This window comes from Alternaria viburni, assembly GCF_023758015.1.
Source record: "Alternaria viburni strain BMP 2772 chromosome Unknown scaffold_2, whole genome shotgun sequence".
NCBI classification, from domain to species: Eukaryota; Fungi; Ascomycota; class Dothideomycetes; order Pleosporales; family Pleosporaceae; genus Alternaria; species Alternaria viburni.
The window spans coordinates 705913-720961 of NW_026055771.1; the positions used below are offsets into that span (position 1 = coordinate 705913).

At 30.0% G+C, this 15049-nt stretch overlaps 1 protein-coding gene across 1 annotated transcript; it reads left to right on the forward strand.

The window, feature by feature from the left end:
- Nucleotides 1–209: 209 nt before the first annotated feature.
- Nucleotides 210–2342, forward strand: J4E79_001168 (uncharacterized protein; the record flags this gene model as incomplete). The annotated part of the gene is made up of 1 exon (XM_049350078.1): nucleotides 210–2342. The coding sequence occupies one exon, from the start codon at nucleotides 210–212 to the stop codon at nucleotides 2340–2342; it is 2133 nt and encodes a 710-aa protein (XP_049215237.1).
- Nucleotides 2343–15049: the final 12707 nt, after the last annotated feature.

Below are 15049 nucleotides of genomic sequence, written 5' to 3' on the forward strand. Positions count from 1 at the left end.
AGATGGAATGGATTACGGTTGTCTGCGCGTAGCTGGACGCGTCGCGAGGCTGGCAAGAGATGAAGTGTGGCGGTGCGCAACCCCGCGACCGGCGTCGGCGTTTGAGCCCCACGCGATCTTTTTCATCCCTCCCATGCGCTGGTCCAATATTTTTTGCGCGACGACATAACAAGACATCACGTCAAGCCCCAGGCGCTCCGTAGTCCAATATGACTACTCACATCAAGATCCCCTGCTCGTCCGCCAATATCGGCCCCGGCTTTGACGTCATTGGCCTTGCCCTCAACCTCTATCTCGAACTCGAGGTCACAGTCACCAAGAAGGAGAAATCAGAGCACTCGCTCAACTGCAAAATAACATATGAAGGCGTAGGCGCCGAAGATGTCCCGCTCGCCGCGCAAGACAACCTCATCACGCGAACCGCTGTATACGTGCTCCGCTGCCATGGCGTTCGCGACTTCCCTTCGGAAACACACGTCCACGTCAAGAACCCGATACCACTGGGACGCGGACTGGGCTCTTCGGCTGCGGCTATTGTAGGAGGTGTATACCTGGCGAATGAGGTCGGAAACCTTGGGCTATCAAGAGCGCGCATGCTCGACTACTGCCTGATGGAAGAGCGTCACCCCGACAATGTCGCAGCAGCGCTATATGGAGGCTTTGTCGGCACCTACCTCAACGAACTGTCGCCCGAAGACACCGAGCGCCTCGAAATCCCCCTCAGCGAAGTCCTCCCGCAGCCTGCAGGTGGTGTAGACACGGGTCTGCGGCCACCCGAGCCTCCCCTCAACATCGGACACTACACCAAGTTTGCTTGGTCGCCCGCTATCAAGTGCATATGCGTCATCCCACAATTCGAGGTCTCGACAGCCAAGGCGCGTGCGGTACTGCCTGAGTCGTATTCGCGCAAAGATGCCATCTTCAACATGCAGCGACTGGCTGTCCTGACCACCGCACTCGGTCAAGCCACACCAGACCCCGACATGATCTACACAGCTATGCAAGACAAGCTCCACCAACCCTACCGTCGCGGCCTCATCCCCGGTCTTACCGAAATCCTCCAATCCGTTACCCCACAATCACACCCCGGCCTGCTGGGCATCTGTCTCTCAGGCGCCGGCCCGACCATACTCGCACTCGCGACCGAGAACTTCGACAAGATCGCAGAACATCTGCTACAGGAGTTCAAGAAGGAAGGCATAACATGCGACTGGAAGCTCCTTGAGCCGGCCGAGGAAGGCACCACTGTGACACGCCCTTCCAGCACCTCACAGCCAGCTGGCGAGGCGCTGACATACGCATCATCGGGTGTGAGCATCGACGCGGGCAACCAGCTGGTTAAGCAGATCAAGGCGTTGACTGCTAGCACAAAGCGCCCTGGAGCCGATGGCAAGATCGGTGGATTTGGTGGGCTGCTCGACCTGCAAGCGGCTGGCTACACTGAGGCACCTATACTGGTGGGCGCTATCGACGGTATCGGCACGAAAGTCAAGATTGCCTTCGAGATGGGTAAGCACGATACTGTCGGTATCGATCTCGTCGCGATGAACGTGAACGATCTCGTCGTACAAGGCGCCGAGCCTCTGATGTTCCTCGACTATTACGCTTGCAGCAAGCTTGATGTAGAAGGCGCTGCTAAGTTTGTCGAGGGCGTCGCGAACGGCTGCCGGCAGTCTGCATGTGCCCTTGTTGGTGGAGAGACGGCAGAAATGCCCGGCATTTACCAGGCAGGCGAATACGACGCCGGAGGTGCTGCGATCGGTGCGATCAAGCAGGGCGCAACGATCTTACCAGACACAGCGTCCATGGCCGAGGGTGACGTACTCATCGGTCTGGCCTCAAGTGGAGTCCACTCCAACGGTTTCTCTCTCGTCCGAAGAATCGTCGAGACACAAGGCATCTCTTACTCAGACGCATGCCCATGGAGCTCAGGCGAGAACCTCGGAACGGCACTCCTGACGCCAACTAAGATCTACGTCAAACCACTACTAGCTGCGACCCGGCGGGGCTTGATCAAGGGTATGGCCCACATAACGGGCGGCGGCCTGCTAGAGAACATTCCTCGCATGTTGCCAAAGACCCTGACCGCGGAGCTCGATGCAAAGAGCTGGCCACTTCTGGACGTGTTCAAATGGCTCAAGAAGGCAGGTCGCCTGGATAACACGGAACTAGCGAGGACATTTAACACGGGTCTCGGCATGGTGCTCGTTGTTAGCCAAGAGAACGTGAGGACTACCATGGACCGATTGCAAGAGTATGGCGAGAAGGTCTATGTTGTTGGTAGTTTGAAGAAGAGGACAGACGAGGAGTGCATTGTGAACAACATGGACGTTTGGGGTTAGTTAGTCTTATTCTGGTAGTTCATGCACACATGTAGTGGAGAGGGTTACGACATGTAGGCAGCATGTATAGAGGGCAGTTAGTCTGGGCCATCGGGAGCCTCCGCGGTTGCAGCGGCATATCAAACAATATATACCCACCTTTTATCGAGCTTCTAGAGCATGTCCAATCCACCTGAGATGCTGCTACCATGGTTCTTCCGACAGACACGCGTCTGCTGCCTCAGAGTCGCTTTGTCGAGACTAAGATATCGTGTGACGAAACGCTGGTCAACCACGGTTCCAGAGAGAAACTTGACGGTCGCGTCATGCATTCGGTTGACGGGTGTCAACAAGTCGACAGGCGACAAGGCGCTAGGCATTGCCCTATTGGGGTCTTTTAGTGAGTATGCATGCATGCCGCGGGTTAATGTGGAGACAAAGGGCTTGCTCGCTGCGAGGACGCGTAAAGTACTTGCTTGCCTTGGATGGTCTGCGCCGTCGCAGGCGCTTGATAAGTCTAGCATGTTCTCTGTATGTGTTTCGTTGGCTACTGCTCAGGCAGCGGCGGAACGCGATACACAACTCTCTTCACCGTCTACACTAATCTTGAACAAAGATTGTGTGGTGGTATACCAGCGTGGTACAACAAGCCCAGGATCCCGCTCGACCTTCTAGAACGTCTCACCGCTGCGACAACGCCTTAGTTGCCTTTCGGTTACCACATCCGTAGGGTACTGCACATAAGACCAAAGTAGTAGGTACAAAGTAAGTATATTTATTAAAGTAAGTATTAGATAATAGAGTAGAGATACCTAATTTGTAATGCTACAAGTCTTGCAAGAAGTTTAGTTATATTTTAATAAACGCGTGCCTATCTATAAGAGCTTAATAAACTTCTTAAAAAGAAACTTAGTAGTTTGTTAGTATTCTATAGTAGTCTAGAATATAACTATAAGCTTGTAGATAGATAAAGTTATCTAGGCTTAAAACCTAATCTAGAAGTTGCTAAACCTTACTCTAGAGATCTAGTTTAGACTTAAAAAGTAGTAGCTCTTTAGTAGAGATAGAATAGTCTATAAAGATAAGATAGGTATTAAGAAGCTCTATAAGTAATAGTACTTAGCCTTTAAACTATTTATCTTTATTTCTTCTTTTATTTAACTTATATAAGGCGCGCTACTTATTTATAAAGCTAAGATTATTAGATAGAATAATAAGAATAGAACTATAAGTCTTACTATCTTTTACTCTAAAAAGGTTAAAAAGTAATAAATAATTATAAGAGCTTATATTAAGTTATTAGAATTTAGTTACTATAAGCAAAGAACTATATAAAGTTCTCTTCTAGTTCTTAGCGTATATAATAATAGAAATACTTAGAGTACTTTAAGATAACTATATTATAGTATAAAAGATAACTTACTCTATAAAATAAGCTTATTACTACTTAGAAGTCTATCTAAAATAATAGTAGAGAAAGTCTACTAGTAGATTAGAGTATAAGAGAATAATAATAAGTTCTAATTAATATACTACGCACTAGACTATAATAGTATAAAAAAGTTTTCTGTAAAAGCTTTTAATATAGTTAATTAGTAACTAATAGTTTTGTAATAGAGCTTATATTAGAAGATTAGGTAGGTTCTAGACTAGTTAATAAAGAATTCTACTAGATCTGCGTGCTTATAGAATTTCTTATATAATATTATAGACTTACTAAATCTAGTTATTAGTAAAATCTATATAAAGCTAGTATAGCTAGAACTTAGCTCTATTAAAGTCTACTTTCTTTACCTTAGTTATATAAAACTTATTAGAAATCTTATACTCTAGAAGAAAAAAGAAGTATATCTATAAGCTACATTAGTCTTAGTAGTTAAACTAGTAAAAGAAATAGTTAAAACTAGTTATCTTAGATAATAGTTAAATAGAGTATATAGAGATATACTATTTATATTCTATAAAGTAGTATTAAAGACTACTCTTACTATTACTGCGCGTAATAGCTACTTTAGTTAATAGAGTTCTTAGTAATCTATATATAGCGTTAATCTTATACTATATAAAAACTTAGTAGTAAGATAGTAACTTAGGTATATCTACTAGAGTGTTTATTATGTAAGTAGCTACTTGTAAATCTAGCACTAGAAACTTAAAGTCTATAAGTTAAGGTTATAAACTAATAAGCTTAAAAGTTATATTAAGGTTTACTATATAGATAGCTTTCTAAATCTTTATAATACTCTTAAATAAAGAGTAATACTATAATTCTTTTACTAGTACTAGGCATTTATTATTATACTTAATATATAGCTTCTATCTAGAGAAGTAAGTACTAGTCTATAGATTAATAAAATTATCTAGGCTTTAGGCGTAGTGTTATATTCTTATAAGCGCCTCTAGAAGAAGAGTAATTAGTATTTAATAGAGACTATTATATAGACTAAGAGATCTATAAGCTAATAGTTAAAGAAAGAATTATTAAAAGAGGTTAATAGAAATTTTGCGCTTATTATTCTTAATATAGCTAATATTAAACTAGTTTAGAAAAACCTCTACGTAACTAGAATTTACAGCGCATATAGTAATATAGAACTCTACTTTAGCTTTTTATTTTATAGTAGTAATATATAATTAATCTTCTATATAGTTTAAGGTACTACTCTTTACGTTAAAGAGAACTAATATATAATACTAATACTAAGTTAAGTTATAAAATATCTAAACTTACTTATAGATTTACTAAAAGCGCTCTATATAGTTACTAGATAGAGAGTTATTATTAATAGTAGCGTAAAGTGCGCTATTAGCTAGAGTAAACTTAAATAAGTATAGTATAAATAAATAGACTAGAAGAAATATAAATATATTAGCTTTAAAGTACTTACTATAGTTATATTTAATAAAGAAGTTAATATTAGCTAAAAAGCTATTATAGTTACTATTAAAAGGTATAGTGTAGTAGTTAGAAAAGAAATAGAGTAAGAGAAGAAGAGCGTTAGAGGTATATAGTAAAGGTCTACTCTACTAGGTAAATATTACGCTGCGTTTACGTTATATAATCTAAGAATTTACTAGAAGAATAATTAGATTATATAACTATTTATAATTAAATTATATCTATATAGTTAAATATAACGTAAAGCTACGCTATTATATAAAAATACTATAGAAACTACTAATAGCGCGTATAACTTTAGTAATCTATTCTTTACTACTAATAAGTTTCTAGTATAATAAAATAGGTAGACGTATATTCTATACGTCTTAATAGCAGCGCTTATAAGTAGAGGCACTTTAAGTAATACTATAACTACTCTACTACTTTCTTATTATATAGCCTAGCTATATTATAGTTATAGAACTTAGCTACTAAATAGAGTTAGTATATATAGTAAGATAATTCTTATAAGCGTATTAATTATAGTATATTATAGGTATAATAATTTTAAAGCTAAGCTTATTCTTCTTACTAATTTAAAGTTATATAGATAATATAACCTAAACTAGTACGTTATAGCTCTAGACGTGTAAGTCTTTATATATATAAGAGAAGATATATACACCTTCTAAATAGATATTTTATAAGTAGAGTTAGCGTTTTTAGAGATTAAAGAATAAAAGAAAGTAGTAAAACGTAACCTAGCTAGATTTTAGAAGCTAGTAGTTATTTAAGTATAATAAGCTAAATAATAAGTACTAGTAACTAAGTAGCGTAGTAAATAATAATAAGATAATTTAGTAGTAAATAATAGTAGAGCTAAATATAGAGATATAGCTTTTAGATATAATATAGTGTATATTTAACTATAATAGTATAGTTAAATATAAAGTCTAATTTAAAAAAAGCAATTCTATAAAAGCCTACGTTAACTAATATTTAGTTAATATTAAAAGTAGTAAAAGATACACTAGAGGTAGAACTATTAAAATTAGTAGCCTTTTAATAAATAGTATAAGTATAACTATTTTATAGTATAGTAAGATATAAATATTAGTCTCTATATACGTAGTTAAGGTAGTTAGTAAGCTAGGTCTATTATATATACTATAAGACCTATTTTAATATTTATAGTGCTATTAGTTCTTTACTAGATAGTATTACTTATAAGTTTTAATTAATATAGTCTCTAAGTTAAGACTATATAGATAAAGAATTATATTCTAGCACTAATCTCTACTCTAGAGAGAAAGAATATAGAAGAAGGTTTTATAGTATATTATATATTATACTTAAAGAATTCTAGAATAGATAGTAACTCTTAGTAATATAATTATATAAGTTCTTAAAGCTAATATAGAAGAACTATATAAATTAAAAATCTACTTTATATCTTTTCTATACGCCTTAAACCTAGTCTAACCTTTACTTTAGATCTAGGCTTTTTTATAAACGTTTTAGCTAACTAATAATATCTATAAAATTACTAATATAGCTAAAGTAGAGTAGGTTTAATTATAGTAGAATATAGAAAGTATATAGTATAGAGAAGAGTAGGTAGTAAGCGTCTAATATAACTTATATAGAGTATAAGAGTATAGACTCTAGAGAAAAGTTAAGTTAAAAATTAGTAGTTATATAACGTATTTAATAAGAGCTTTTAAAGTAGTTAGTCTATTCTTACTAGCTCTATATATAGCGTATAAAAACTATAGATAGTATAACTAACTTATAAAGAAGTAAGTAAGATACTTATTATATCTAAGAATAAAAATACTAAAAGTCTTCTAGTCTAGAACTATAGCTTTTAGGCTTAAAGGTCTAGTAACTCTAGCTATAATAGCTTAGTAAGAATATAAAGAATCTTTACTTTTATAACACTATAAGTTTATTTAAAGCTAGAATATCTATCTTATTAGATAGTAGAAGGTAGTTATTTATTCTATTATAGATTTTATTACGTACCTCTAGCGTAACGTAAGTACTAAGAGAATAAGTTAAGAAGTAATAATTAAACGTAGAAATATTATAAAGTTATAGCTATACTTTTAGCTTTAGAGCTAATCTATCTTATTTAGAGATTTTAGTATTACTAGTAGTTAGAGTTAAGTCTTCTATATTAAGTCTATATAGTAGGTAAAGTATAGTAATATAGCTCTATATTACGTATAGCGTAATAAAATATAGCTATAGAGATATATAGTAAATTATATTAGACGCTAGTTTAGTAGAGGTCTTACGCGCTTACGCGCTAAAACGCTTAGATACTTAAACCTCTAGGCCTACTTTAGCTTACCTCTAGAGCTACTAGTTTTTTTCTATACTTACTAAAAGCTTATAATAGTTTAACTTAAAAAATAGCCTAGATATAAAGCGCTTTAAGTAATATAGTAGCTTTATATAATTTTAATAATAGTATACTTATATAGCTATATTAGAAGTTATATAATACTAGATATAAAGATTATAGCGCTAAGTTCTAAGTATTCTATAAGAGAGTATAGAACTACCTAGATTACTAATCTCTACTATTAGAAGCTATACTAAACAACTTTATATTCTAGCTATATAATAATAAAAATATACTACTAGCCTAGCTAGTTATTCTAGAGCTCTACCTAGCTACTATTACCTTCTCTAATACTTTAAAGCGTAATATTCTTAATAGAATATATATTTAAATACTCTTTTTTAATTTCTTTTAGTAAATAGAACTAATATATAATATAGAAGTACAGCGCTTATATAAAGAGAAAAAGAAGATTATATAGAATATAAACTAGTATTAAGTATATCTTCTACTTTATAGACGCGCTAATCTTAGTAATATATAAAAAGAGAAACTTTTTTAATAGCTTATAATAAGCCTAAAGAAGTAATAATAGCTAATTAAGATTTAGAATAGTTATTAGAAGTCTTTTCTATAAATAGCTTTAAGCTAAAATATTAAAACTTTATAGTACGTCTAAATAAGGTAAAGAGCTAGTATTTGTATCTACTACTAGTTTATAAACGTAGTAACGCCTTCTTAACACTATATATAATCTTTAATATTCTAACACTACTATATAAAACTAGAAAGTAGGTTTATATCTATACTAAGTAGTAAAAGATTAATAACTATATATAATACCTCTATCTAATAACTTTATTTAATAATATCTTTACTAAAGAGTACTTTATTCTCTAATAAAAGTTAGAGAGTATAACTTTTATATAGTAATAGTCTTAATAAGAAGTAAGTATCTTAAATACTACTAGTCTTAATAGCTATCTAGTCTATTTATATTATTACTATTTACTATTTACTATCTAATTTTATAAGATCTATAGTATAGACTCTTAGACCTAATAACACTACTAGCTAGATTTTATAAATAGTCTTTTTCTCTCTTACTAACTATTACCTATAGAGCCTATCTATAACTACTATATAACTATTAGTTATAGCTTTAAATATTTTCTACACTATGTATAAAGTATTATTATACCTATAAATAGGCTACTAAATAGAATAGAGAGCTCTAGCTCTATAGATAGTATATTATATATAGTATAGCTTTATATAGAATAGAAGAGCTATACTATTAGCTTAGTGTAGAGTATATCTATACTAGATAGTGTGCTTAATAAAAAGTTTTATAATAACTTATAAGCTAGACTTAGAGTAAAAGTAATAAAAATTAAGTTAGTAGTAGTAAGTATAAGAGCTATAAGAAGAGCTTTAGAAAATGCGCTTTATAGCTAGTTAAAGTTATTAAATAATTATAAAGATAGATTTAGGTAGTTATAGTAGTTAGAAAGAGTAAAAGAAGCTAAACTTATATATTCTAATAACTATATAATTATAGTCTATATAACGTACTAGCTCTCTAGCTTACTAATACTATATAGCTATATATAAGATACTTCTAAATTCTAAGAGAATAGTAGATAAGTAAGCTACTAATAGTATAGACGTAGGCTTAAAGAAAGAATACTATACTAAGTACTTAACTAGAATTAACTCTTAGTTAATACTTAGTATTCTTATAAGCGTTCTAAAAAGGCTATATAAGAAGTTTACGTACTTATATAGCTAGCGTACTAGCTTTTATATTATTAATATAGCTCTAAAAGCTAAGTCTAGTAAGTTATTTAATAGTATCTTTAAAGTAAGCTTCTAAAGTAGTAAATCTTTCTTTAAGACTATTATTATAAGCTAGTACTAGTATAAAAAGATATATAAGAAGTAACTTATAAACTTCTAGATAGCTATTTATATAGAACTAAGATAACTTTAGAGCTATAAAGCTTATAAAGCTTATTAATCTTTAACCTCTATATACTCTATTTCTCTACATTTACTATAATAATATCTTTCTCTAATTCTAACTTTCTAAAGTTTAATAGAGCTAGAAAATTCTAGAGCTCTTTTAGTATTAATTTACTAATACGCTTTATTTCTTAAGGTTATAGAATTTATATTATATTAAACTAGAAGAGATTATTAAAGAGCTATAGTATCTATATCTACTTATTATACTACTTAACTTACTAGATTTATAAATAGCGCGCTATAAACGTATTATCTAGATTATCTATAGAGTTAAATTTACTATACTTACTAATAAAGCTTAAGGCCTATAAGAACTTTTTAGTATTCTAAGAATTAGAATATTTTTATATAAAGGTACTAGTGTGTTTAGTAAGAATTAGTAGTTATTATATATTAGTAATTTACTTCTATAGATCTACTAAGCTACTAAGAATAACTACTTTCTTTCTAGAATTAGTCTTACGTTTCTTTTATAGAGGTCTTAGCTTATCTTCTTAAATATTATCTTTAGCGCTACTTTTATTATTATTAGTGTAGTTTGTGTAATAGCTATAAAGTTATTTTACTATTACTATCTACTTATAATTAAGTACGTTATAAAGATCTAGTAAGTTCTAGTAAGAATAGTAATTAGTAAAATATAGTATAGTATAAAAGATTAATATAAAAAGGTAAAATCTACGTATCTTAGTATAGCTTATTAACACTTAAGCTTTATCTACTAATACTTTAAATTTTTCTATAATCTACACTTCTATTATCTTTTCTATAAATATTTTTCTAGTATTATTACTTTTACTACTTACTATAAGAAGCGCGCTATTATAGTATTATATTTCTATCTTAACTAATAATACGCGCACGCCTATCTATTATAGTAGTTCTATTTTAGATAATATATATTATCTCTAGTATATATTAGTATAGTCTTCTAACTAATAGTGCTAATACCTACTTTACTATATATTAAGTAATTCTGTCTACCTACGCTATTATACTACTCTCTACCTAGTGCTCTACTTACTAGTATCTTCTACTCTACCTACGTACTTATAAATATTATAATACTACTTTACTAATAGTCTAACTTAATATATATAGCGTAGAAGCTATACGTACGTAGCTTTTTATAGTAGACTAGAATAGATCTAAAGATATCTTAGCTTAAGCTACTACTCTAGAAGTTATACTAACTATATAGAAAAGAAGCTTTAGCTTATTATTAAAGGCCTAGTAGCTATAGTAGTTTACTTTCTACTTTTATTTACTCTAAACTATATACTAGTTAGCCTAAATACTATATAACTAGAGTATTTTAAAGAAGTAATATAATAGAAACGTATAGTGTTCTATAGCTCTTAGCTAATACTTTTTCTTATTTAGTTTTAAGTTTATATATAGTAGTAAGTAGTCTTTATATTTAAATGCTACTAAATAACTAATAGCTTTTTCTAGATCTATAGCAGAGCTTATCTTAGTAGATCTATCTACTATAGCCTACTATATCTTAACTTTTAAGATTATCTATTAAGGTTTCTATAACGCTAATTGTAATTATAAAAACATACTATCTAGTTCTACTATTATAAAACTAAAGCCTAGTATTATACTATATAGAATGTTTATAAAAAAGAACTAGATTCTAGAGTATATCTAGCTTTAAGTAGACTATATTAGAAGCTACGCAGCCTTAAACTCTTATTATATATACTAGTATATTTTCTATTATAAAGTGCTCTAAGAATATAGATACGTAATGCTTTATTATTTATTATTAGATAGACGTAACTAGCTATCTATAATTACTAAATAGCTAAGCCTAGACCTAATTACTATTTTTAGTAATAGCTTTTATAAAGATAGCTAAGATTAGCTTAATAATTTCTCTAGTATAGAGTATAACTAGAATAATATAGTCTTGTATAAGAGTATAGAAATTTACGTTACCTCTAGTATAGATTAGAACTAGTCTTAAGAAGAATAATATTTAGAAGTAGAAGTACTTTTATAAACTACTAAAGTATAGAAAGTAGCTATCTAGAAGTAATTAAGGCGCGCTACTACTACTAGTTAAAAAAAAGTAAAAGAAAACTACTTAATATTTTTCTTTTATTTTAGTTAACGTTTTATATTATTAGTTAGAATAACGTAGCTAGACTATCTACGCGCTATTATATATTATAAGTTTAATACTACTAATTATTATTAACTTAAAGCTTAGCCTTAGCTATATTTAGAAGATAAAGTATCTATACTATAGTATACGCTTAACTACTACTACTCTTATAGTATAATAGTAAGTAACTCTAATATCTTTTGTATATTTAAGCCTATTAGTTAAGAAATAAAATTTATCTAAGATTATATTATATATATAGAGGCTAATAGTTTTAGTAGAAGTAGTAAATTATATACTATAGAGAACTTACTTCTTAAGGTTAGCGCTAATCTATTCTCTAGAAGTAGTATTAATATAGATATTACTTTTAAAGCTTTCTAATTATTAGGTATAAATATTAACTCTTTTAAGTTTCTCTATAATAAGAATATACCTAGCGTAGATAAGATAGAGAATAAATTTCTTAGAAAGCTTAATTCTATTATTTCTCTATTATAACTCTATTATAAAGTAATAACCTTAGAAGCTTTCTAATTATTACTAGAGAAGACCTATAAGTTCTATAAAAGTAGCTCTACTAATAATAATATAATATTATCTTATACCTATTTTATTATTCTTATATACGCTAAAAGGTAGGCTATAATAAGAATAAATATATTATTACTCTATCTATTTAATATAGTAGAGAATAAGTATAATAATACTATAACTAATATTAAAGAAGATAAGAAGAAAAGACTTTAGTAAACTACTATAATTAATAGTAGTTATATAAATATTTATATAGCACTTAAAGCTATATTATTAAGAAAGCCTTTTATTACCTAAAATACTACTATAAGTAGTATATTCTACTATTTTGTTTTTCTTAGCTTATATTTATATAGATTAGCTTACTTTTAAAGAATCTTCTAGCCTAAAATTATAGTAATCTTATAATAATCTATTATCTAAGTATTTACTTTCTCTAGAGCGCTATTTATTAAACTATATAAAACGTGTCTTACTACTATCTATAGAAGAAAAGTAGAGAAGGCGTAGAAGTACTATTAGAAGATAATAGACTAGTAGTTATAGACGCTATAAAGAGTATAAAAGCTTACTAAGTATCTTAAGTAGAACTTATCTATATAATAGATCTACTATATAGTAGGTATAGCTCTTTCTTAGATACTCTATAAGAGATATTTTAGTGTCTACTATAGATTTTTATCTATACGCTATTTCTCTTATACTATATAATATAGTTTACTATCTACTTATATATATATAATTAATATATATATATAGCCTAGACTAAATAAAGTTAAGGTATTATCTAATTACTAGATTCTTTATAAGAGGCAATTTATTGCCTATTATACTAGAAGATCTTAGTAGTTATAGAAGTTAGAGATTAGTATTTCTATAGTAAGTAGAAGCTTTTTTATATAATTTTAATATACTTTAGTTCTTCTTAAGATACCTTATAGGTATTATATACTTCTACTTATACGTAAGACTTTTCTACTAACTTTCTTCTATATTACTATCTAATTTCTTCTTACTTATATTATTCTCTCTAGTTTCTTTAGTTATAGTCTCTTTAACTATATTAGCTAGCTACTCTCTAGCGCTGTTCTTATTACTATACTTTTTAAAAAATAGATAGATAAGAAATACTCTTATTACTTCTCTAAGACTATAAGCTCTAGTATCTTATAATATATCTTTAAGTAAAAGTATATTATCTAGATAGTTTATAGTAGCTTTATAGTAGTTACTAGATTATAATACCTTTATAAGAAAGTTAGCTAAAAGATATTTATAAAGTACTAGAATATACTCTAGACTAAAATATAAGATAAAAATATTAATCTTAGTGCTATAATTACACTAGTTATAGACGTTTTTAGTAGCTTTTTTTATAGTAACTATAGAATTATTTGCTATAAGTAGCTATATAAAGAATTATACCTAGAAAAGTATAGTAATTTCTACGTTTTCTATTCTAGAGCTAAGAAGCTAATAGAGATTATAGTACTATAATATATAGAATAGCTAGATAATTCTATTAGCCTCTATATTTACTCTTAGTACTATTATACTATAGTAGTAAGAGCTAAACGCTTTTTTACGCTCTTTATAGAGAAGGTTACTAATAGCTAACTATAATTCTTACTAGATAAGAAAAGAAGCTATATTATTACTATAAACTTTTATATACTTAATAATAAAGGCTAGAATCTTAAGCTATTTTAGGCGTATAAAATAGCTCTAAGAATTTACCTTTTTACTAATAGTAGTATACGCTATTAAATTATTTGCTACGTAGCGTTTCTTCTAATTATATATATAATCTAGTGTAGATATAGTTTTAATTTTAGTAGTAGTATTAATAGTAGCGTTCTCTAGCCTATAATTCTTAGTAGTATTATATATAATAAGCTGCTTATAAAAGATTCTAATAAACGTTCTATAGGTATCTATTATAAGTTTAGTAAAAGTAGATTCTAAAAGTATAGCTAAGATAGCTTATAGATTATCTAAAAGCTTTAGAAGCTTTATATATTTAGTAGAGTTATTTATTAGAGCTTAGTAAAATAGTAGAGATATAATTAATAACTATAATAAAGTAGAAGAAAGAAAATAAAGAGAAGAGAAGTTTTTTATAGTAATAAGTATAACTTATTATAAGTAATACTTTATACGCTTTATTTAAGGTCTTTCTAAACCTTTTACTAAGTATTTAGAACTTCTATAACACGTTAGAAAGTGTCTAATAACTTTTTATAGAAGTAGATATAAGAACTAATATTATCTATTATAATTATAATAATAAACTTAAGAAGTAGTAATAAATAATTAATTATTTTTAAATATATACTAAGCTACTATAGTAAATAAGCTAGTATCTAAAAGTATATTCTATAAAGAGTTATATAACACTAAACTACTATAAACTTCTATATCTTTTACTATACCTTTTACTATACCTTTTACTATACCTTTTACTATACCTTTTATATAAAGAAATACATATATTATATATTCTAACTTTGTCTATTAGAGGTAGCCTAATTCTAAGCGCCTATAGGCTAGCTATAACTACTATATATAACGTATTATTTCTCTACTAAAGTATACTTCTCTATACTCTATTATCTAGAGACTTAAAAGTTATTATAATCTACTCTTAAGCTCTTTCTGCGCTAGTCTATACTATATATAGTATTATTTATTACTATAATATTAGTACTAGTAGTAGTGTATTCTCTGTATATATTAATACTATAACTCTACTAATAGTAGATATAATAAACGCTATAGGTAGTATACTTAGAAGTATATAAGTTAATATAGTTATA